We start from the raw sequence: 25872 nt of genomic DNA, 5'->3' as shown, positions 1-25872 counted from the left end.
TGATACCTCTCACAGCCCAGCCTGGCTCTGAAGAAGGACACAGCAGGATGGCTGGGAAAGGGATGTTCTTGCAAATGCTACTGAAGGAAAGAGTTCCCACTGTGCTCCCAAGGATTCCAGGAGTGGTGTGCTGTCCTCTGCTGGGTGAGAGGCATCTTTTTGGCAGCATGAAGGGCTGAACTCTTGCTTTACTCCACCTCTGCATGTTCACTTTTGGAGAAGCCCCTACTCTTTCTGGAATGATGCAGATTTGATGCAGAAGTGGTTTGGAAGCAGCTGTTGGAGCAGACAGAGCCCATTCTCTGCTCTCTCCCCAGGATCCCTTGGATTTTCACGTCTTCAAAGTACAGAGCCAAGCTCCTGCAGGCTCCAAGGGCCACCTTTGCTCCCAGCATTAGGAACTGCAGGAAATATTTTCTTCCATCCTCAAAAACTCCTCAGATATGTGCCAGGCTAAATCTACACTCTCCCTCTCTCACTATATGGTACTTTGTTTTCAATCTAATACTTACATGACCATAAGATCTCCCTGAACAACCCTTCACACTCGCTAAAATGTGTGAAAGACTGTAAATATCCCTGTCAGGTAAATGAAGAGTTAATATTCCTGGGAGGTTATCATTAAAATGGGACTCCTGCCCAGGAATGATGGCTTTATGGGCACAGCTCCACCGTGATGCTTTCTTCAGACCTAGCTGATCTGCCTTCCTCTCTTCAGGAGGTCCATTTGTAGTAAAAATCTATAAATAGTCTGATAGGTTGAAAGAAGAGATGAAAAACTGCCAGTGCTGGGTCATTTAATGTATAGACAAAGACATGTTCACTTCATCTGTCATGTAAACCTCAACTGCTCAAGTTTATCATTCACTGCCAAAAATGCTATTACAGCAGTTTGAGATTAGAAAGACAGTTTTATTCCTCCTTCTGACTGACCTTTGGATGGATTTTTCAACTCGGAAAAAGAAAAAAAAACACTTTATATGCTCTGAACTGGAGCATAGAAAAGTCTAACACATTTCTAAGTATAGATGTGGTGATTTACAAGGAACTCTTTTTCTGGTTTTTATAAGACTCTGTCTTTCTTCAGCCATGAACAGTGTATTGGTTCTGACAAGGACACCAGGAACCTTTGAGAGTAGAATTATTTATGACTGGGAGTGTGTGATCCAATGGATAAGAAACTAGACTTATTACTTGGCTCTGCCATGGATGTACTGAACAAGAGCTTTCCCTTTCTATGTCTCTTCTTCTCTGCAGTGATGGTACATCAGAGTAAAAATCTATTTTCTCAGTACTGTTTTCTAAATAAACCAGTACAGCCAAATCATCCTGGCAGCACCAGATGATGCCTCCTTGTCCATAATCCCTGCTCCCTGCAGGGTTTTTTTGGCAAAGCCGAGTGTCCTCCAAACCAAATACATCCATGTCATCAGGTCGTTGGTGCTCTTTATGAGTCTGGTACCTGAGACCAATGTCAGTGCCTGGTCCTAAAAGTTCACAATAAATTATTTGTATCGAGGTACAGATGGTCTAATAATGGATGACAGACCAGTTGTGTTAAGAGCTGGAAAAGTGATCCATGATCCAAAAAGAGCACAGGTTTCATTGTTTCATTACAGTTGGTCAGCAGCATTGGGGCAAATTCTGTATTTGACTTACCTGAGGCTCTAAGATCCAAGTGCTCAATGGTTCGCATCACGCTACTCAACTCAAAAATCTAAAAACCCCCCAGTATTTAGGGCATGAAACCCCGAGTCTGGAATTCCTGGAAGAATTATGTTATGTGGTCATGCAAAGGCATCTGGCTTTGCTCATGGCCAAAAGAAACCTTGAACATAGGTGTGATTAATCTGCTGTGAATAATTTGGCATTAGTAATAGCACTTGCAGGTTCCACTTCCTGATGGTGTTCTCCAAATCTCTCCCAGCCCTTTCCACTCCCCCCAAAAATGTCCATGCATACTTTTGCTGCACAGGGGAAGGAAATTTTTTATGTAGAAGGTAGTGAGGTACTGAACCAGGCTGCCCAGAGAAGCTGTGGCTGCCCCATCCCTGGAAGTGTTCAAGACCAGGTTGGATGGGACTCTGAGCCACCTGGTCTTGTGGAAGGTGTCCCTGCCCATGGTAGGGGGCTAAAACTAGATGGTCTTTACGGTTCCTTCCAACCCAATCCACTCTAAGACTTCTATAATTTCTGTGTGAGGGTAAGGTCTCCATAAGCACCTCTTCTTTCAGCATGAGCCCCTAAAACCTCCCACCACTGCCTGCTCACACCATAAAAGTTATCTACAGCTCATCCTCACTCCTCTCCCTTCCCGACCCCTCCCCTCTCCCCTGAAGACATCCTTTTTACCAAAACGAGCCGTGGAGGCTCGAAAAAACACTGACGTCAACGTAAAAGTAAACCAAAGAGGTCTGGTTCCTGTATCATCCCCGCGCTGAGCGCCGGGGAACGAACCCACGGCCACTCGCTCGAGGAATCTGGAGCGGGCTCAGAGCGCAGCAGCTGAGCTTTCTCATTCCGGCTGTGTGAGTACTGGCGTGTTTCGGGCTGCGAGCGAGGGGGGAGAGAGGGAGGGAGATTCACCGGCTGCAGCTTGGGAAGGCAGCGTGTTCTGATCCCAGCTGGGCTGAGAGTTTGGAGGCATCCAGATGGGGATGGGAGTCCTCGTAAGCTGGGTCGGGAGTGGAGCACGTGGGTTTGGGTGCGGGTTGGCTCCACGTGGGTGGGAACAGCACTGAAGAGGAAGGAGAGTGTTCTACACCAGGTGCTGGAGGGATAGAGGAGGGTTGGGGAGTTCAGAGATGGTGCAAAGGAAAAGAGCATCTCATCGAGGGAAATGTTCGGTTTTCTATATACTGAATTGATCTATTTGGATGGAAAAGAGCCTTGTGAGGGATTCTGCATGAAAATATGAGTATTTCTGGTAAACTTCCATATACAGATTATTTGTGTCAAGTCCAGCTACACACACCTGTGCATCCTACAAGTGTCCACGTATAGAGGTGCAGAGCTAGACACAGGATTTTTAGACTCAAGCCATGAAAAAGTGATCTGAGAAGGCTCAAAATGAACTTTATATTTTAAGTTTAGGAAGCAGAAAACTTTCCCCAGGGAAATTATATGGAAATGTCCTTACTCTGATTGCTGTGTGGGTGGGGGAAGTGGCTGGGCCAGAGCTGGGATGGCTGAAAGGGATGAATGGCCTCACTAGGTCCATCAGCAAGTCTCTGCCAACTGGGACATGTCTGGCCACAGTACAGCATGGAGAGAGCATCTCCCAGTGTTTACACAACCCACACTCAGTGGCAGTGTGATGAATTGGCAACGTGGCTCTTCGGACTCATTTCAGCTGTGTTTTGGTGACAGGAGGCGCCTTTTCCTCTAACATTTCTCACATGCCAGGGACAATTGGTCTTCTTCAGCAAAAAGCCAGCCCTTTCCCTGAAATGACAGCTCCTTCTGCAAAGCTAAAACTCCCCCATTCAGAAATTAAACAGTGGGCATACAAGTTTAATCCCTATTACTTGCGCGTGACGGTCCCAATTGAAAACCACCAGGGCAAATACCTCTGTCGCACACAATTTGATGCAATGCTGCATCTCAGCTCACCCTGTAAATCTCTCCCTGAGCAGGGGAAAGCTGAGCAGCCATGGAAAAAGAGGCAGAAATGCCCACCACCTTCCTGTTGTAGCACAAGCAAGGGCAGAAGCCCCCCTTTGGCAGAAACCTCTTTACTAAGAAATTTTCCATTTCCTTTGTGCGCAGATATCTCTGCCAACCCACAGTTAGAAGGAAAATCCCCATCTTCCCCCCATCCTTTCTTACAAGGACACATAGCAACTTAGCAGTGCAATTGAGCAGCTACTTTATTAATCTATTTCAGAGCATTTTCCCTCACCCTGTTGAAGCCTCCTTCCCCACATCTCCAGTGCTCTGAGATAAAACACAGACACCAAGCCATTTCTTCCCTCCCCATAGAGCCTAAAGGTGTCAAAAGCACCTAAAAGTCTTTCTTCCCCCATTTTGAAGCAGAAGACAAAGTCCAAGGAAGGAATTTCACATAAAACATCTCTCACAGCACGTTCCCCCTGAGGCAGAGCAAGCAGAACAGAGGAGACTGCTGAACACAGCAATAAATCCCACCAGACGCACGTACAACACCACCACAGCTCTGCTCCCCCTTAAGTGCATCATGCCCTTGGGATGATGTGATTCTCACAGGGAACCTGCAGGCTGTTTGGGCCCTACATCCCCTTCTGAGGGGGAAAACCAAACCCTGCATTCCAACTTGTCAGAAGGGCTGCAGGATTTTGGCAGTTCACATTTTAAGGGGCTGGAGACAAGTAAAAGGGGATGTTTAGCATGCAGGTGGTCATCACATTCAGAGAAACCTCACCCATTTAGGAGATGTGAATTTTGATGCCTAAAATCAGGAGCATACAAGTCCCTGAGCTCTTTTTAAAATATGAGACAAAAATTCCTCATGGGAGGAACATTCAAAGTGCACATTTTTTGAACTTCGAGTCCAGGTTGGATGGAGCTTTGAACAACCTGGTCTAGTGGAAGATATCCCTGCCACAGCAGGGGGCTTGGAACTAGATGATCTCTAAGGTTTCTTGCAACCACCCAAGCCATGCTGTGGTTCGATGATTCTGTGATTTCCCTTTCCACCCTCCCTGTTATAGCAGGTTTCTATAAATGTCCAGTGACCAGGTTTAGGAGGAGGTGAGACTACTTATTACATAAAGGTACATGCTAGTGATCATCCCGTGACATCTATGGTAAAATCCACAGCCCCTTCTGAGGAATGTCTGCTACTTCTCAGCCAGCTCATCTATAAAGGCTGTAAGGACTCTTCCTGCTCTCTTTTGCCTTTCATCCATTTTTCATCCTTGCATTTTAATTTGTTTCTTTTAGCTGTACATTTTTTTGCAGATCACAAATAACTGAGCAAATCCTACTGATGGCTTTGCAGGGAAACACTTCCCATCCAGTAAATCCCAGAGAGGCACAGCAGAGTCCAGCTGAGCATGACAAAGTCCAGAGACAGAAGTAGTTGTGCTGAGGTGAAGGATGAATCAGGGGAATAGAAAAGTGAAGCCCAGAGCCAGAGCAACGAATCAATAAAGCTGTGGGGGTCAGATGGGATTAGGCTGAGCTGGCTGTGACAGCCAAAGAAATGATGTCACCCAGCAGGATGACACTAACCAGGGATGCTGCTCTTCAGTCTCAGCATGATATTTACTGGGATCGATACACCATTAGTGTATAGACACAGAAGAACTGAATTCTTTATTACCTCTTACACATAATCCATAAAAGATGTACATCTCATCTATCACAGCCTGAAAAGTACCACTACAGCCATTATCACACAACAGAAAGGATGGCTTCTTCCACACTGATGTAAAAAAGATTTACTGTCAAATGTCCCTTCCTCTTCATGGCTCCAGCCACCTTCTCTACAAATACCTGCCAAAAAGATGAGGCTCTGGGAAATGCCCCTAAAGCTAAAAATGTAGGGTATGGTTTTCAGTGTGGTGGTCCAGCAGATAGCTTCCCTTTTTTGAATGTTCTGAATTTGTCACCCTGTCTATGGCACACCTGGAGAGATGGATTTGGGCCACTTTGGGGGGCTGTCCTATTGTGAGGCTATCACAAGTAATCTTTGGCCTCCTGGATGAGGGCAGGGATGCCTGTGGGGGCTTGCCAAAATTTTGTTTCATTCAGAGCTCCCAACAACTGCAAAGACCTACATCAGACTAGGTTGTTTGCTGCAGGTAGGCATTAGCAAAGTGAAATGGCATTGAGCTCTGAGCACACTGACTCACACAAAGACCAGCACAGGCATTTAAACCCACCAGGATCTTCTCAGAGTGGTAACTCAAATGGACTCAGTAAAGTGAGTACCTGGGCACAGCAGAACGGGGCACTGAGACAGACTCAGGAGGAAAACCATCTTCTTGCATGACATGGAGGAGGTTTCTAGCACTCAAGTGCAGAGGACAGGAGGTTGCTGGAGGTCACCACACCACACAGAGCCACTAGCAACTAGCCTCTCCTCCTAGTGGGATGTATGGTCACTCTCTTGCTGGTCTGGCCATGCTCCAGCAGCTGATCCAGAGCAGAGCAAAGTGAATAGGCAGAGAAAACCTTTTCCTGCACCCATCTCAACAGAGAGGTTAATGCATTATTAGGCTTATCAGGATCACAAAAACACAGAATAATCTGGGTTGGGAGGGACCTTAACAATCATTTACTTCCAACCCTGTTGCCATGAGCAGGGACACCTCCCACAATCCCAGGCTTCTCCAAGCCCTGTCCAACCTGGCCTTGAACACTTCCAGGGAGATGGTCCAGACTCTCCTCACCTTCACAGTGAATTTCTTCCTCATATCTAATCTAAATCTCTTCCAGTTTAGAACCATTCCCCTTGTCCTATCAGTATCTCTGTGTTCAAAAGGTATAGAATTATAGAGCAGCTCAGATTGGAAGGGACTTTAAGCAAGACATTCAGCCAGGTGCAATTTCACCTTTATCCCCAAAGTCTTTTTCTGGCAGGATGGAGAGAGAAAGCTGAGTTGTCATGCTGGCTTTCACCTGCTTGGCACTCACAGAGCTGCAGTTCCCCGGCAGCCAGGCTGGCTCCTTTTGCCTGGGTTGAATATGCCAAGCAATAGATCTCTGAGAAAAATCCAGGCTGCCAAGCTGTGTTATGCTGTCTCCAGCTACCAATTATGTGGATAAATTGATTGTCGTTAGAGTGATAAAGTAGCACAACAAATGCACTTTCAGGAACCAGGCATTTTTCACACACTGACTTTGAGGCTTCCCGCTGCTTTGATCAAACACACAGAAAATTGTCTGCAGGCTGCAGTGATGTCAGAGACACAGACTTGTGGAGGCTGAGGCAAACCAGCAAGAGGTTTAAAATACACTAATTACTCCACATTTGTGCACTATTGTGCAAGGCAGGTTGCTCAGATGCTTTTTGAAGGGGCCACCACAAAGCTCACTCTGACCAGCAGCCGCCTCGGAGGATACCCAGGACTGAAATAGCAAGGGGCAGACGTCAGGAATCAGAGTCACTGGCAGGAGAGGGAAAGGAAGAGGAGTCGTGCTGCCTCTGTCCCCTGCCTAGTTTAGATCTGTCTCATACCAGGGCTGTTCCTCTCTCACTCACAACAGTATCAAGTTCACCCAGAGAATCAGAACTGCTAAGACGCTGGCATTAGCAATTCCCAACTGTATTATTCTTTGTGAGCAGCTTACCTAAGGAAGTGTAAGATTATTTTAAACACTCTGGTTTATTAATACACCCAGAATGGCTCAAGCCACTGGTTCTTTCCCAAGGGAGTCCAGCAGTGGAGCTCAGCATCTTCCCTCACAGTATTGGGACTGATATATGACTAGCTATGATCAGATACCATATCTAAAAATACAGAGCCTGCAGTTTATTTTTCTTGGAATATGGAAAGACACCCAAAGAAGCAGAGCCCAGTTTAGCAATCGCAGCAGGCTGGATATTTGTTTTAAAGAAGCCAGCAGAATTTGCCCAAAAGAAGGTGCAATCTGAGGTTGTGCTACAGCCATGGGATTAACCTGTGGCTCCAGCACTGTGAGGGGAACCTCTGGCTGCTGCTGTGGCTCTAAGTCTGAATTACACAGGACAGGGATGCTGATTGCACATCCTGCCCTAGGAGACACAAGCAATAGGACTCCTCTCATCCAAAGGAAGCCTCTACACTGACACAACCATAAACTGGGCTGGTCATCTGGTCCAGACTGGTGTTAATGAACTAAACCGTGTGAGACAAACCCACCTTGCACCATTCCCAGGGAAGCTGCCACAGACATCTCCACAGCTGTTATCAATTTGCCTTCTGTTGTCTCTTCTCTAGATTAAACAAGCCCAGTTCTGCTGGTCTGCCCTGATGGGTCATGTTTGCTGGCCCTCAGGTCATTCCAATTGGTTTGGTTTGGATGTTTTCCAAGGCAGAAACACATCCCCCTTTCATTAGTCAATTTAACACTATTTATTACATGTAATAGTGCTTTTGTAGAAATTAATCCCTCCAGGTGACATGAAAGGCACATCAAAGAGCACCTTGAAGTACTCCCAACATAACAAAGATTGAAGCTTTCAGTGCTAAGATGAAGTTATGGAAAGGAATGATTCAGCAGTGACAGGTTGAGCTTTTACACCTGATAAAAAATGTGCTTTGAGATCTTAAACACAAACTGGAGTAGGGCCTTGGTCTTCCCTCCATCATGCCATCCACTGCCCACACCTCAGTGAGTTCACCAGCAGGGACAATCTGGTGCTGTCTATAATCACATCCCAGACAGAGAAAATATCCCCTTGGATTTCTGAACTGTCATGTTTCCACCTGGCTCAGGTCTCAGCAGGTTTTCTCTGCTCCAAGTGGGAGACAAAAGGGTCCATGACCCCATGGCAAAACATACCACCACCACCACAAGTACCAGCTGGATTCTGCTGCCCATCACCCTGTTCCATTTGTTTTTAGGAGAAAATTGATTATTTTAGCATTGCAGTTTCCAGTAAATCACACATGTGATTCCCTCCTTCCCTTCCTGAAATTTTCCCAGAGCACTTCTGCACATTGTGCTTAGAGGGCTGGTTTCAACCATAAGGAAACTGAGGCATCTCCCCAGAAAATGTGGGGTTTTTTGTTTTTTGTCCCCAGTGAGGCCCCTCACACAGAACTTGCTGCAAGGACAGGATCTGTAATTCTAAACAGCTGAGAACACAAAGGAACACACCCCTTCCAAAATAAAAGAAGAAAAAAAAAGAAAAGAAAATCAGCAAATGTACCAGCTTCTTACACAGGCAACAATTTTAGGAATCACTTGTAAGCAAGCAGCAGGGTGGTTGTTGGGGTTTTTTTCTTCCCAAATGGGGCCCTTTCTTTTCTTCCCGTTCCTATAGGGCTTTTCATCACTGTGGCATTTCCTATGATAATCCCCCAGATTTATGCTGCCCTGTTCCAGATCAGAGCATTGCTGAGCTCTGTGCACATCTAACAAAAGACAGCCCTGCCCTGAGCCCTTCCAAATCTCTCCAAACCAGGCAAACAAAGGGAATGGGAGAGGAGGATTAACATGTTTGCAGGGAGTAAGCAGGGAGAGGATGTCTTTCTCTAAACACTTTTTTAGGTTTGTGGGTCGAAGCACCAGATTTTCCATGTTGCAGGTGTCCTTCCTCCTGGGCTAGGTTATTCACACAGCAAAAAACCCCAAAAGTTGAACAGATGGCCCTGGGAGCCTCCTGCTGCCCCTTTCCAAGTTTATGGTCACTGATAAATCAGAGCAGGTGGAGATACCAGACTGGGTCTCAAAGCTTCCCACCATTTCCTTGCCATGGGTTTTCAAATTCTCCTCTGGCCTCTGCATACTTGCAGGGCACAGCACATCTTGAGTTCAAGGTTTTCTGGCTCAGCCCTGCCACACTGCGCTTCCCACTGCCACAAACACAGGAGCAGAGTGCTGAGAGCTCTCTGGGGGATCTTCAACAATCCAGGACCAACAATCCTGCCAATTCCTGCTCTGCAGCCTTCAAACCAGAGCTGGGCAAGAGCCACTCCACCCAGCACTGACCTCCCAGGGCATGGTGCCCAAGTAATGCCAAAGTCCAAAGCTTATGCAGCTTTCCCCTTCAAGCACCAGCATTCCTGTGTGCCCAGTGACAAACAAAACCAACAGGAAATACTTTGCTGCGAGTAGGGAGAGTTCTGCAGTGAGGTTATGACACTGGACATTGAGTTCTTGGCAATTAGCTTCTGAATCTTTGAAAAAAATAGGAAAAAAAAAAAAGTACAAGAGGTGACTGGCTGGACCTGGATTGGGGGCCAGAAAGGGACCCTGCAAAGGATCCCAGTGAGGTTTGGATCAGTAGGGGCAGCTGAGACGTGACATTTGTTGCGTGGCCAAAGACTCTTGGTAGCTCACTTTGCTGGTGCCTTGAACTGAGGAACCTCATCAGAACCCTCACATCTGTGAGACCTAAGGTAAACTAGGCAGACTGGGATGGAGAGAGGGATCCTGGCTCACCCTCACAGGGTGCATTTATAACAGACTTCATACCCCTTGCAATGCAAGAACTGGAGATAGGCAGGACCAATGTGCTCCAAAGCATTCACTCAGGAAAGATCTCAGGGTTGCCCAGAGGAGCACTCTTTGTGCACTGCAGACATCTTAATTTTTCTTTCAGCTCAACAACAAATTTTCTTTTGCTCAACATCAGCAAAAATGCCATAGTCTATGGAGAAAAATGGAGGGGAAGCCAGTGGTCAGCAAAGCCAACTCCCAAATATGCAGCAGGCAGGCAGGAAACTAGCTCCTGCTTCCTCCCCCATGCCTGACTCACCCAACAGGAGCCATGACAATCATTTTAGGGCATCACTTGTCTTTCTCTGTCCCTCATCAAACAGACAAATCACAGCTGGATTCCATCAGCAGAAGCCTCATATGGTGAGAGTTGGATATCCCTCCTTGAACAAACACACAGATGGGGAGTCAGTTCAGAGGCAAGGATACAAAATTGTGATGGCCTCCAGCCCTTGCAGTCCTCTGAGGACAGCAAGTGACAGCCCAGTGAGTTTTGGGAAGTGCCTGTGATCCTGAGCAGCTGGCAGAGGACACAGACTGTGCCCTGCAGAGCTGCTGATATCAGGTAGGTACAGCAGCCTCTAGACCCTGCTGAGATGCCATCAAAAGAGCCAACTGGATCATCTTTTGTGGCTACCCACAGTCTCTGTTGCCCTTGCTGACCGGTAAAATGCACTGGGAGTACTGAATATCACTTGGGGAGCAGTCCCAGCCCTCCTTCTCCAGAGATAAGTAGTTGACATTTCTTTGTCTATTTGATATTTCTATCCCAGCATTGCAGGGAAGGAATGAAAGTCATCCCCTGAAACAAATTCTAAGAATTAATAGAGAGAGCGTTGATCTTTTCCTCCAATCCTTCCAGCTACACCTGAGACATAACCAGCATGAATGTCTCAGGGTTCAGATCCCAAAGCAGTCCCAGGATCTCCCAGATGTCCCAGCATGGCACACCTGGATCACCAAAAGAACAGCAAAGAATGACCTCTCAATAGCCCAGCAGATGAAGCCACATGTTGCTGTCTTTGGCTCCAAATGAGCAAGGGCCACAAGCTGAAAGCCAGGCTGGAGACAGCCAGCCTCAATCTTTACGGTTCTTTCAACTGGACTTCCCTTGGGTTCTATCAAAAGCACCAGAAAAACCCTGGATCTGCCCACTTCCACAAAGTACCAGCCCAGGAGCCACCAAAGAGGAGTGTTCCCACACTGCTCTCCAAGGGAATACACATGTCACTTCTTTATGACAAGGAAGTGTGGTGGTGTTGAAGAACACCTGACCTAGGTGGAAAAGTTCCTACATATTTGGGGAGAGCCCTGTTGCCCACATATTTCCCCCTAAATCAAAGGTGTCTCCTGGAGGGTAGTCCAGTGCAGAAATTTCTCTGCCCCTGGTCCACATGTGAGAACCTACATGGTTCTCTGGGTCAGTTCTGATTCACAGCATCCCATAATAGCCTTGGAGACCACAGGCAATCAAGATTTTATGGCTCATGGGCAGCGCATATCATTGAGACATACACTAATGTTTTCCAGCACTTTTTAAGCTCTGAGGATCTTCTAGGGTAGATTTACCCAAAGGAAGAATAATTGGAGAGGGTAAAATGGATGTAAACTCTCCTGAATGCCATTAAATTTATCTGCTGTGGTAAAGGGTTACCCACCTGGCAAGCTCACATTATTGCCTCTCCATCAAGCCTGATGCTAAAAAGAGGTTTTCCAGACAAGACAGTGAAGATCCCACCCTTCAGTGTCTTCCATGCAGTGAGGATCCCACTCTTTGGTGACCTCCATACAATCATGGCCTTTGGTATGGGCCTCAGTTTTCTGAACTCTGTTTTGTCAATATCCAACACCTTCTTGGGTAAGAATTCTCCTCCACTGCTGAAGAATATAACTCATTTGTGAGGGTCTGTTCAATGTAACAGAGCCTACATTCAGCTTCCTAAAAATACCCAGGTATGTTTGGACACTGGATTTGGGTCCTTGCAGAGCTGGTCAACAGAGACACCTTGAAAACTGATCTGGACACGTGCCTTGAGCCCATCTCAGCTCTGTTAAAGCTCATTATGCAGTGCCCAATTTTAATCTCTTCTCCCACAGCAGGGGATCAAAAGATGCTCAATTCCCCTTTTTGAATAGGACTGGAAGAGTAAACCCTTCTCCTGGCAAAAACAGGACACACCTCCCCAGAAGGATGTGTGGTATCAGCTTTCTCTCCACCTTCCTCAAGAGCTGTCTGGCCTCCTGCTTTTCTGCACTGTGCCACAGAAGACTATTAACCAGAACCCTATTCTACATGGCAAGGTTAAGGGATTGCTAGGAATTACCATGGGCTAGTAGCATCCTTCCCTGACATAATTATTAGTCCTTCTACATAATCATTTTGACTGAGCCAATACCTTCTTCCATCTACAATCTCACTCCAATATTTAATACTGTTGTATATTCAATGAACAAGCTTGAAAATTTTCCACTTACTAAAGGTTTACTATTTTTTTTTCTGCCTCTTTTTCTCCCTCTGGGAGGGTGAGAAATGTCAGAAAATCAAGAGATGATAGAAGCTCTTCATTTATCAGCTATGGTTGCAACTCCTCCTGAGGCTGAGTGTGGGAACCGGGTCTGGGACAAAGCATGGCCCAGAGCCCGGATGCGCCTTCTCCACCTTAACAGCAGCATCTGCTTCCCAATATGGCATGTTCTGCACTATCTCAGGCACAACTTGAAACTTTGCAGCTGTTGCCACTCAGAGCCTAGCTCTAAATCCAGCTAGGAGGGAGAGGCTGGAATAGTGGGGGAGTGCAGGACACTGATTATCCCATGCACAGGGATGGGAACACAGCTCTCATGTACCACGTGGAAGTATAAAACCAAACCAGTCCTCACATAGGAAGGACCAGACAGTCCCAGAGAAGGTGGATAGAGTGCAGGTACCAACAGCTCATCCTGGAGAGAAGTATTTTCTTTCTTACAGTCTCACATTTCTAACTCCAGAGAGCGATTCCCTAAATATAAAAATTTTTTGGCAGGCTGGGGGAAACTTAAGCATTTGCCACCATAGGCACTGAGACTGATAGTCGTAGAAGTCTATAATGATCTGGGTTGGAAGAGACATTAAAGACCATCTAGCTCCAAGCCCCCGCCATGGCAGGGACACTTTCCACTAGACCAGGTTGCTCCAGGTCCTATCCAGCCTGGCCTTGAACCCTTCCAGGGATGGGCAGCCACAGCTTCTCCAGGCAACCTGTGCCAGAGCCTCAGTAGGGTCCATGTTCACCCACCCTGCCCAACATTAGACCATGGGTTGGTTTCTTCTCTTTGTTCTTACCCCTGTTGAACTTCCAGGATGGAGGGAACTGAAGGCACAATGATCACCCAAACAGTGGTGCTCATGAAGACTTTCCTATCACACTTGCCTCTCAAGCATAAGGAAGTGAGAAACAAATGAAAGTTCAGTCATATGCCTGAGATAGAGGGCAGTTGTGGAAGGCTGGATGCCTGGATTAAGGGGCTCATACAGCCAAGAAGGATGTTCCTGAAACAGAGGAACAATCTGCTCCTTAATGTGAGGAAACTCAAAATAGAAAATCAATAAAATAACCAGACAAAAAGGATCAGCTCAGTCTTCCTGGGAAAGATCCAAGGGTGAAAAAGTAATTCCAGAAAATGAGGTCAACCTTCTCTAATAAGCATAGCTACTGTTTGTGCTCCAGTGAGACATGCATGTGTGGAGTTTACCTCTCCTCTATTTATGGATTTGGCCTCTTGACCTGGAATTCAATGCCTCTCAGTTGATCCTGTCATGTTGTGACAGGCCATATCCCGCGTGTTTATTGCATTGGCACCAGTGTTTTCTTTATCTAAAGTGTGATGCAGGCCAGGGCTGATACTAAAATCCAGCATCCATCCTCTCCGTATTTCTAAACAACTAAATTTGATGTAAGCTCTCACATTTTTTCTGCCTTTTCTCCCAAAATAAATCTCTAAAGCTACTGAAAAGTTCCTAGGGAGAACATCTGTGCAAACCCCAAAAAAGATTGGGTTTTGGTACCCAGTTTAGAGCAAGAAGTGGGACTTGAGATGGAACTTGGGGGATTTTGAGTCCTTACGGCATCAATCAGCAGAGATGTCTTGAAAGCTTCTCTTTGGCTATGTGATTTGAACCCATCTGAATAATGGGATAATTCATTATGCTTTGTCCAATGTCAGTTTCTTCTCATGTAGCCAAGGGTGTAGAGATACTTAAATCCCCACTCTAAGAGAGACCTGACACCCACAATGACTCTACCACCAGTAGGGAAGGACTGCATGAGGATGGAGGAACATGTTGGAGGGCTCCCTGGACAGATCTCATTATCTCCTCTCCCAAATGACTGCAGGCAGCACTACCAAAGTGTGCAGGGTCATCCTTTGATTCCCTGTGCCAGGGGTTTTCTCAGGTTCTGGACAGTTGGGTTGATTCAAAGTATATCACAGGCTTTGTGGCATTTGGTTCAGCACCTTCCTACAGCTGCCAGGGATGCTTCTCTCTAATCCAAATTCACATCAGGAAGATGAAAAGAGAGGTCTTTTCCTCATGTCACACATGGTGGTGACATTGCAGTAGCCTTGATCTGGCAAGTTCCCAGCAAGGAGATTTTGTTCAGAGACACAGGAAAATTGACCTGGGGGCAGCAACATCAATTTTAGTTTACTAGAGAAGTTCAGGCATTAGCACCGTGAGTACGGCTGGAGCCCTCTTCAGCGTTTACAGCACTTCATAAATTTCAGAGAGACTTAGGGCAAGGAGCCAGATGTTTGGGGAGAAATTCTGAACACTACAGACAAGTGGAAATATTTTTTTTTTTGCTAGTGTATATTTTTTCCCATTAGTTGCAAGGCTAAATTTAGAAGAGGCGGGGGGGGAGAGAGAGAGAACGCAAGAGAGAGATTAGACATTTCTTCATATTCTGTAGTCACTCCAGTTGTTCTGCTTGTAGGAACAGATGTCTCTTTCCTGGGCTGATAGCAGTCAGGTCCACAAGGAAACTTTCTTACCGGCAGCTTCGCTAACATAGAAGGGAGATCGGGACAGAGGTAAGTCAGTCCGTCATGCAGGAATACTCTGCAGGGACCATTGCAGGGAATGCTTTGGGATATTGGTCAAAGAGGGGGGCATGGGATCAGAGACAAGAGGGGGCCAGGAAAGATTTGCTGGATATAGGACTCCAAGTCCTGGCTATGGCACCGCAGAGCCCTGGACGGGGTGGGAGAGGAAAGGGTCCTGCACTGAACACGTGGATGAGCAGCTCAGGAAGTCTCTGGATCTGCCCATGCAGCAGGTGTGGAAATCCCTTGTGAAGTGCCTGACCTGAAAAGTCAGGCTGTGCCAGCAGCTAGCAGAGGCTGCAAGGAGCTTCTCCCTTGTGACTTTCTTTGCTTTTGGGATTTGGAGCAGTATAAGGATATTTGGTTGCTCTTCAAGGAGATGGAGGGTTATGGGAAGTGTGCAGACTTGCAGGCTTTCCCTTCTTGAAAAGTACTGTGACAGCTCTTGTGAAGAGGGGGGTGATGTGATTTGTACATGTGTACTCCCAGGCATAATTAAATTTTGGTGAAATGCATTCAGGAAGGTTTTGGAAGCAAGAAGAGATGATGCACTACCTGGAATGGAGTCAGCTGCAAGTGGGGGTTTTACCTGTTTGGCTCACTAGCAGGGTGCAAGCTCAGTTCTAGGAAAGATGCTGTCTTCCCTTTCTAAACCCACTTGTTGGGTCAGTAGAAGGAGAAAGCAGACCCTTTCAGAAATGCTCCCTGTTTTCACAGCAACACACTCACTGACAGCACAAAGCTTTTCTAATTTAACCCAGTGAATTCAAAATTTGCAAAACCCTGAAGGCACTGTGGGGTCTGCAGAACACTGTCATATGTGTCTTGCTAAGGAAACTACAGAAACCGGTCTCCCAAAGGGTTAAGACACGGTTGTCCATCCTGGGACACCTCAAAAAGAGGACGTCTGCTCCCTAACTGGGTCTCCTATCTCTCTGCATTCCCTGGGCCAAGACCACACATGGCTCTGTGCCTCAGTTTCTTCCTGCAGCCAAGAGAGCTTGGAGTGAGTGCTGGGAGGCAGAGCTGGTACACCTGACCCCTCTGCATCACCCCTGCATCCCTACCTGCACTGGTGCCCTGTGCTCCCTGGTGTGTGAGCATTGTTTCACTAGTTCTGCTTTCCCTGGCTGTGCAGAAGCCCAGGTATTTCGCCAACAGTAGAACTCTGCTGTTGTTCTTTTACTGCCCTTCTTGCCAAAGGGCAGAGCAAGCAGGCAGCTGAAGGCAGAAAGAGGAGAAAGTGCTCAAAGTGTGCTAGATTTGCAATTAAAAATTTCCTTCTTCAAAGCAAGCAGCAGTACACACGCCAGATACTGGTTTTGCACTTGCCTGTGAAGTTCCTGCATGTGCCTATATGGTAATTTTCACTGCACGGTTCTCCTTGCACACAGCCACAATAGCTGTTATTCCAAACTGACATTTGTAGCACTTTGTCTCAGGCACCCTGGAAACGCTCGATGGATTACTGTAATCCCTATAAAATCAAACACATTTTTCTTTTACTGTTACAACCTCCCAAGAAGACAGGCTCAAATCCATCTTTACTGGCTGGACCCATAAGAGTCCAAATCTATATGTTTTGTTTAAGATGTAAGATTTTTTTTTAAGAAAGTTAATCATACTGGAAAAAAATTCAGCCAAAAATATGTTTTCCCCTCACATATAATGGTCCACAAGGGACAGAGAGGGTCACACTCAGGAAGTCATGCTCTGATTTCTCTGAAAGTAACAGAGCTGGAAGCACACAGCACCTACTGCAGAGATGTCACTCCATGCTCCCTTGTGACAGATGGCACTTGGTACAAGCCCTGACAGGATATGAGATATTGGTCTTTTAAATGCTAGCAGCATGATTGATAAAGCATTCACCAAGACACTTAGCATTTCTGTCACTCCAAGGCCAAGATCTGATAACACGGAAAAAAGGGACATGAAAGATAGTGGTATTGATAAGGCCTCATAGACATCCAAATGTTTCAGGTGTGGTATAAACAAGCAAAAGGAGGCAAACCCCCTTTATTATTACCTTTATTACAGGTGACCAGTACTAGCAAGCCTCATCAGAAATGTGCTGGGGACCTCTAGGTGCCCACCACTGCTGGTGGATATTTGTAGGTCTGGAGAGGCAAAGTGTACAATCCCACTTCTCTTTTTTCTTGCATATTTCTCTTTCTTTCAAAGGCTGAGGCATTGCTGCTGCAAATGGCCATAGGAGAGGTATAAATTCATAAGAAATCTGCCAGTATGTGAATTTCCTCCTCTGTGTATATCTGGGAGCTTCATTTCAGTTCTTTTCATGCATGCTCAGGACAAGGGCTGAGGGAAAAACCATGCAGACCTTTCCAATTTTTAAACAGATTGTCTCTGGGGTGTCCAGGACTGTGATCTGTCACCTGGTTTTAAGCAGCAGGTTCAAGCCTGGATGCAGAGAGTTGGCATTTGGTCCAAGCCAAGTGGCATCAGTCCCATCTGGGTCACTTTGCTCTGTGGAGAAGAGGAATGCACTTTGGAGAGTTGTGCTCTCCCTCGTCTAACTGGCAGTGATCCCTCATGGCCCAGGGTGACCTGCTGGACTAAATCATTGCTTGGGCACCCACAGACTATTTCTTGTCCCAAAATGAGCTAGGGATGATTTGAAGGTGAGGTTCCTCGCCTTCAAAGGATGTGATTTTGGCCTTGGGCCCATGGAAAGCACAGGATCCACCCATGTGTACACACAGCGTTGAACTCGGTGTGGTGGGTGGAGCTCAGATCACAGCACAGAGCAACATCCATTGCTCATCCACAGCAGGGCCTTGGAGATGAAGGAGCACACAGAGGCAAACTGGGAATCTCAGGCAGGAAACAGCTCAACAGCACATCAGCAACATCAGCCCAACAACCAGCATTGCATCAGCCTCCACACATCCTCAGTCTGTGATTGCTTACAGGTCATGAAGGATTACCCCTATGCCTGAGACGAGACATACAAGTTTTCCCTCTTGCCAGATGGGAAATCTAATTCTCATGGCCAGCATTATAGATTCAAAAGTCATTGTGGGGGGGTTAATCTCTCTTGGCCTTGAGAGGAAGCTGTATGAGAAGCAGGTGAGGTCAGTTGGTCAGTTCAGCCTGGAGGAGACTGAGGGGAGACCTGATTGAAGTTACAACTTCTTTGTGAGAGGAGGGGCAGGCACAGATCTCTTCTCTGTGGTGACGCGAACTAATGGCCTGAAGTGGTGTCCAGGTGGGCTTAGATTGGATATTAGGAAAAGGTTCTTCACCCTGAGGGTGGTTGGGCACTGGAACAGGCTCCCCAGGGAAGTGGTCACAGCACCAAGCCTGATAAAGCTCAAGGAGCATTTGGACAACACTCTAAGGCACATGGTGTGACTCTTGGGGATGGTCCAGTGGCAGTAGCAGGAGTGATGATCATAGGAGTGGCCCCTATGATATTTCTGGGTCCCCTCCAACTCAGGATATTCTATGATTCTGTGATTCCAGAGAAAAGCTGTAATTCAGCACACGACCATTCAAACCACCAGACAAAGTAGGAATTGCTGGCCATCACACTCTTCATGACACATGGGCAAGCAGGTCATGGCTGAATAGTGCCAACACCCAGTGATTAGCTATCATCTGTCCCAGTCAGGCTGGTTCTCCCATGGTTTGGCATAAATTATTTCTCTTCAGGAAAACAACAAGAAGCAGGCAATACTCCTTTTTTCACAGAAAGCATCCAGCCCTGTTTGCTGTGTTTCAATGCCAAAGCAATTGTGAATTTGCAGAGAATAAGATCTAAATGAAAGGATGTGTGGTGGAGAGTGTTAACAAATGCATTGCAGCTTCCCATTAGAGGAAACAAGGATCACTCTCAGTGCCTGTTTGTGTGGTTGTCAGCTCTGATTTCCTCCATCCTCCTAATGTTTTTCAATCTGCTGCCTAATTTCAACTAGAATTTGGCAGAAGGGAAAGATCACCTCAATTTTCAGGAAATTAGGCAGCAAAGAAAGGAGAAACTCAAACAAGTGTCAGAGCCAAGGGAAGAGCTGGAATGTGAGTGCTCATTAAGGCAGCCAAGTGTCCACATGGGAAAAAGTTATAATAAGCATCTCAAGCAGGGCAAAGCATTCCCTCAGCCCTGCAAGCCACTGTGAGACATGAGACTGCAAGAAATCAGGTGTCATTTAATCTGGCACTCATAAAACTATGTGTTTTGTGTCTCCAAAGTCCCTTTTATGTCCATAGCATTGGAGGGGAAGGAATAATCCAGCTATGCTCTGGATTTGGCTATTTCCTACTGCAATTCCCCAGAAGGTAAATGTTTCACACACTTGTTCCAGCCACCCTCAGACTTGGGGGTTTAAAGGAGACCTCAATGCCCAGGAATCAAGTGAGAGCAGAGATCTGATGCCCACAAAAATGGGATCTTACCTGCCCTGAGAATGGGATCTTACCTAGCCCCATTGCTGCCTCAGAGTAGAATCTGTCTCCCTCGTAATTATCTCCCTCCTCAAGGGCCAGATGGGCACCAGCTTTTTCCTTTCAGCAGCTGGATTCATTCCCTTTCTCTCTCTTTCTCTCTCTGTTCCCCCTGTCAGCAAACCCACCCTCCCCAGGCTGAGCAAGAGACACACAGAACAAACCCTACCACGTATAGGGCAAGGTCGACATGCACAAAAACACCATATTTGGCCAGTTTGAGCCAGAGTTGAGTGAGAGCTTGCCAGAAGGAGAATCATGCAATTTAAATTGAAAGAGAGTGAGTTTAACCCTTCATTTATAAATATGATGATAAATCACCCAGGGAACTTTAAACACGGGGAAGGCTGCAAAGCTAAACACACACTGCTGCCACCCCAGGCAGCAGAATAACACCAGCAGGCAGGACAGGGTGAGTGGAACAGGGAGGATGATAGAGGAGCCAGGTTGCCATATCAGATGTTCCAGTTCAGGACAGGGAGATGAGAAAATCTGAAGCTGTTTATACTAAATTACACTCGTGCTTGTTAACGTCCTTTTCAGCTTTCCAATCCCAGTGTGTGGCTCTGGTGTTCTCTGGGTCTGCACACAGAGATCCTTTCTGCACACCAATAAATATTCCTTTTGGAATGCAGTTAGGACAAAGCTCAGTTGTCTGACCTGCCTTTTCTTTTGTATCCCATTACTTGAATTGCTGAGCCAGATACAAAAGTCCCCTGGGCTAAGGAAGTGAACCCCATTAATTTCAGCAAGGTCAGGGTGAGGCTAAAGGCTGTCACCAAGCACACAGCTCGGTGAAGTGGAATACAGGATGATCAAGGATCTCCTCCTGGAGCAGACATAGCGCTGAGCTGCCCATGCTAAGTTAACAAGTGTGATGCCAAGCAGTGAGTGAGAGAGGGAAGAATCCACAGGGTCTGTTTTCAGTGACCATCTGTTTCCTATTTGGCCCAAGAATGATGGAACTGATTGTGTCACACAACAATGGGAAAGTCTTTCAGAGCAGGTTCCCCTCTCCCAGTGCTGAGCAGGGACCTTTATCAGAACAAGGGAAAGCAGGTCAACTTCCATTCTCTGTCCCTCCCTTTATCCCATTTCTATCCAGATGCCTGCTGTACTTTTAAGGAAATTCTACCCACAGGCTCCCATCCAGACAGACAAAATCCAGCCTGAGAGGTATAATATAACAGCATAGACCAACTGGCACGGTCAGACAGCACTCAGAAGGATGTGTGTTTACCCATCCTGGGCTTTGCAGACTGCCAGCTCCAAGAAACAGGGATTGCTTGGAAATCTGGGGGGCTAAGAGCTCAGTTAGGTATGAGGTAGGCTAAGCTCCAAGCTCTTTGAAGATTTTAGGAAGGGGGTTAACCCAAAGTTTATTTGCTCTGTAAGTAAAGGTGGTTCTTGCAGTTCTGCATGAGCTCATGCCATAGCCACAAGTAATAAACAGTGCAAAACACAGCAGAATAAAGGTTTGCAGAGGCTGCAGAGCTTCTCATTAATTTAACTATGCCCCTCACTGACTTCCATATACCATCACATCATGGTGATGGGTAGCTGAATAGACTCACTTTAACACCTACATGAGTATGTCTGATGCTAGAGAAAGAGAACTGGTTGAGATAATATTTGGACCCAGAGAGGGGAAGAATTCAAAATCTTTGGAAATGTTTAGCTTTGCTCAGACACAAGGTCAGGTTGCCTTTCTGTGCTGCAAAATGGGGCAGTGTACCTTTCTCACAGGCTTGGAGTCCCACAATGGAAAAATCCTTAGCAGCTGCAAACTGGGGGTTTGGTCCAGCTCCATCTCATTAAAAGCACTAAGATGGATTCTGTTGCATTGCTAGTCCAGTTTCCATCCTTTCCGCTTGTGAGCCACGAGATGAGAGCAGTCCCACAAAGAAAGTAAGAGGCCATTCACCCAAACATCCATCAGTAACAATTTGATTAGAGGAAGATTTTTCCCACCACAGCCCAAGAGGCAGCTTTTCCACAGACTGTCAGGGAGGAAATCTTCAGGATTAATTGAATTTGCCAGGACTTCTCTCATGTAGTTGTTTGGATTTTGAGTTCAGATAGGGCAGCAATGGACTGAGAAAGCTCTAATGCAGCACTTCTTCGCATATTCAATTTGGCAAACACAATGTTACCTGTTGTTTTTCAGCAGTTTACAGTATCTGGAGTTTATTTCCTTGCACATGGGGCTTAGTGGAAAAGGTGACTATGTAAGCCAGAACATTGTATATGCTGATTATTTTAATTTTCTATTTGTCTGTAACATGCTCTACATCCCTCAAAAGCATTGTGAGGATGAGGAACATTTGAATGTGTTTGGAATTGCTGATTTCATTGAGACAAGAAAGGCAAAATAAGATGAATATCAGGTGTTTGTGATAAGGGATCTCAGACTGAAGAAAAATCTCCCAGAGGAGGCAAGCTACAAACAAGATGCAAAATCACAGCAAACAGCCAGTGCCAAGGAATTACAATGAGAAGACAAATGCAGGTGCAATTAATACAGTTTAGTGCAAGCTCAAGGATGGGATGGGTGATTTTGGCTTCTCCCCTTGCTTAGCTATGCGTCTGAACACAGATAAACAAGCTCACACTGCACTCCAGAGGCATCAAAGTTTTTATTCCTTGGCTTCCACAGCACTCCTCTTGACAGCATCTGCAAAGAGAAAGCTGGGAGCAGATCCAGGCATCTGTTCATTTCAGTTTGTTTTCATAATTAAAGAGTGAAACAAACAAACAGAGAAGATGGTGAGAATTCTAGGAAATCAGCAGAAAACAGGCCAGGGTTCTGCATTCTCCCCATGCATATTTCTCAGGTGCCAGGCTTTGCAATTCCACTACCTTCAGCCTATTTTGGGGCCAGTTTTTCCTGGTTTTCTCTGACAGTGTGCTTGGCACAAAATGTAAAGAGACAAGACTCTCCCTCAGGAGTCTGCAGGCTCAGTCAGACCCAGACGAAATGCCATGAACATGTGTGCTACTTTGGCTGCCACCAGAGCTCAGTGCAGGGTGAGGTAATCTGGTCATTCCCAAAACAGATGATGTTCCAATGTCTGGTTTCTGCTCTAGATGGACTAGAGGTAAAAGGAGACAGAAATTAGCATTGTTCCTCTTTGCCCAGTAGTTCTTTGGGGCATTACAGGCGGCCTGACCCTAGTCTTCAGTATTTCAGTCCTGCAGTGTATTCTGGCACTGGGTTGGATATCAGTAGGGCTTTATGTTTGAGCACCAGGCATTCCAATGGACAATTCATCTCCTTGGGCTTCAGTGGCTACCTAAATAAAACAAATTGCCATTTGATTGGAAATAGCCTTCTGAGCTCAAGGACATTAAAAACCAGCTTTTTCCTTCAAATCACTTCCACAGACTGAGAGGCAAGAAGAAACTAGAGCAATCCCCAGATTCCAGGCCAACAAACCCAAGATCCATCATGATGGCAAAGTCACTTCTCCAAGAATTCTCACACCTGGTCTTCTAAATTCTCTGTCCTAATCTCTGCTTTTTCTCAACAAATGTTCTGCTTCACTCTCACCTGGCTTGAATGAACCAAGCAGAGTAATCACAACTTGTCTGTATCATCCCATGAGAACTCTTGTTCTTGAATGTTGACTATTGGCCAAACACTGGTGAGACACATTAGGAGTGTTGCAGGAAATGCAGAGACATGGTGGGCAGGCAGAGGAAGTCTTTGGCACTCATGAGGCAGGCTCAGAGCTGCTGTGGTGTTCTCTGGACCCACTTAGTATTCTCCCTGCAAAACATTTTCTTTTGGCCAGCAGGGACTTTCCTCAGAATCCACTTTTCACTTTTGTCCTAAGTAGTTTCCTCCTCCGTTTTGTACACAGCCACCAACAGCTTGAAGCATCTCACAGGTCCCTCTTCCTGATCCCCAAAAGCAAAAAGGATTAGAGGAGAGGAAAGAGAAGCTGCCAGAGGATGGGGTATGCTTGGAGCTGGACATACAGACTCCCTCAGCAATTCCAGATTTCCCAGCCCAGGCATACCGCAGTTCTGTGAGCACTGGGAGATGTGTTTGCAGCTCCTTGTCTCCCAGTCCTTCTGCATTTGGCTCATTGGTAGCAGGGATTTCAAACCCTCATAAATCAAGTCTTTCAGCATCATTCTCTGCTGATCCAAGCTGATTTTTTTTAACCTCAAAGCCCTGCCCAGCCACTTTGAGATATTCCAGACATTTTTCAACCATTTATTTTTATTGAAACCAGCCAAGTCTCTGTATATACTGGGTCTTTTTTTTTAAATCATTTTAATATACAAATCAGTTTAAAATAGTGTATAAGTCAGGAATGATTTGCAAATTAAACTGTCAGACCCTGGCAGGACTAGTGGCTGACGCTCTTAGTTTGAAATCTTCCGGCTGCTGTTGCTGTGAACACAGATCTCTAGAAGATGCCACACAACCTGCTTCTGCTTTCTCCAGAAATTCAGCCTTTCTCTGATTTCATGGAAATCTTACAGCTTCTGAAAACACTGCTGCATGTAACTCTAGTGAGATCACCTGCCTAAGGCAAGGGATATTATATTTTAGGAATCAAATGCTGGGGTTATAGTTATGCAAAGGTCTTCTGGCCTTAAAACCATTTTTGTACAAGGAAGAGGAAGAGAAACTCGAAGTGTGTGTCTTCCCTGAAACATGCATCTGGAACCACAGGAATACACCAATTATAAGCCCAGGTATTTTCCTTGTGAATATTAGTAATCCCATATTGGTAGACAGGGATCTACAACTCAGGATGTGCAAATATCTTGGTTAAAATGTTTTTAAGTGACAAGATTTGGAGCCCTAAGGAATTCATCACTGTACCTCTGTTTCTTTTCTTCCAGATTGTTGGAAGTCAGTGACCATGCCGACCTCCTCCACTCCACTGCCAGCCCTTGACTCTATCAACTCCACCGAGCAACCTAACTCCAACATCAACTTGTTCTCCAAGTTCATTCACTCAGACGAACAGCTGTTCACAGATTTTTATAGCCTGTGGATTGTCCTGATGGTAGTCAATGCCATCATTTTCCTGGTGGGTGTTGTGCTGAACAGCTTGGCACTGTATGTCTTCTGCTTCCGTACCAAGACAAAAACCACCTCTGTTATTTACACCATTAACTTGATCGTAACTGATCTCCTGGTGGGCTTTTCCTTGCCTGTCCGGATCATCATGTTCTACAGTGCAGGGGATTGCAAGAATTGTTCCTTGGTTCACATCTTTGGCTACTTTGTCAATATGTACTGCAGCATCCTTTTCCTGACGTGCATCTGTGTTGACCGCTACCTGGCAATAGTGCAGGTGGAAGCCTCGCGTAAATGGAGGAACCCCACCTGTGCCAAGGGGATCTGCATCTTCATTTGGATCTTTGCCACTGTGGTGACTTTCTCCATCCTGACCATGGCGATAAGGTTTGCCGAGTGCTGCCTCTCCAAGATCCTGGTCCTGATGGTCTGCGAGTACTTCTTCCCCCTCATCATAATCATCTTCTTCACCACCAGGATTATGTGTGCCCTGTCCAAACCCAGCCTCATGCACCAGAGTCGGGAGAGGAGAATGAGGGCTGTGCAGCTCCTTATCACTGTCCTCATCATCTTCATGATCTGCTTCACTCCTTTCCACGTGCTACAGGTTGCAATCTCCATCAACCCAGACATGCCCCACAACGTCAGCCTCCTCGTCTACCACGTGACAGTGACTCTGAGTAGCCTCAATAGCTGCATGGACCCCATTGTCTATTGCTTTGTCACCAATAACTTCCAGTCAACCATGAAAAACATCTTCAGGAAAACCGAGCCAGAGCAAACTAATGCAGACATCCTGGGTATGAACAAGAACTCCAAGGGCTCCAATGCAATCATCGCCTTCTCAAACACAATAGCAAGCCCTCTGAGCTTGCCATCACCAAGCAGTGTCCAGATATAACCCACATCTGATGGGACACGTTGCAGTAAGCCAGTGATGCTGGAATATTGATAGGATGCACAATACTATAGTTATTGAACTCTTTGTGTTTTAGGCTGAGGTTCAGACTGACAGTGGTGGAATTTATCCCTCAAGAACATTGTGATCTGTTTGGAGATGGAACCTACAATGCTGTTAGTACCATACAAAAGAGAGTCTATTAATTACTGTTCCCAGCAGGGAAGTTTTCTTTGTGTTTTAATACAGACATTTT

At 46.1% G+C, this 25872-nt stretch overlaps 1 protein-coding gene across 2 annotated transcripts; it reads left to right on the top strand.

Moving 5' to 3' along the window:
- The first annotated feature begins 2434 nt into the window (after positions 1 to 2434).
- On the top strand, positions 2435 to 25872 carry GPR20 (G protein-coupled receptor 20). 2 transcript variants are annotated; one of them, XM_058832480.1, is made up of 3 exons: positions 2435 to 2528; positions 15105 to 15201; positions 24538 to 25872. In XM_058832480.1, the coding sequence occupies exon 3, from the start codon at positions 24558 to 24560 to the stop codon at positions 25617 to 25619; it is 1062 nt and encodes a 353-aa protein (XP_058688463.1). In that variant the 5' UTR covers positions 2435 to 2528; positions 15105 to 15201; positions 24538 to 24557; the 3' UTR covers positions 25620 to 25872. The 2 variants fall into 2 exon arrangements, with proteins under 2 accessions (XP_058688463.1, XP_058688464.1); XM_058832481.1 differs by lacking the exon at positions 15105 to 15201 and having other exon boundaries at positions 2446 to 2528.

This window comes from Poecile atricapillus, chromosome 2, assembly GCF_030490865.1.
Source record: "Poecile atricapillus isolate bPoeAtr1 chromosome 2, bPoeAtr1.hap1, whole genome shotgun sequence".
NCBI classification, from domain to species: Eukaryota; Metazoa; Chordata; class Aves; order Passeriformes; family Paridae; genus Poecile; species Poecile atricapillus.
This window is presented reverse-complemented; position numbering and strand designations above follow the sequence as displayed.

Bases quoted from the DNA above. Each gene is read 5' to 3' on its own strand.
- GPR20 (XM_058832480.1), top strand. From the start codon at position 24,558: ATGCCGACCTCCTCCACTCCACTGCCAGCCCTTGACTCTATCAACTCC.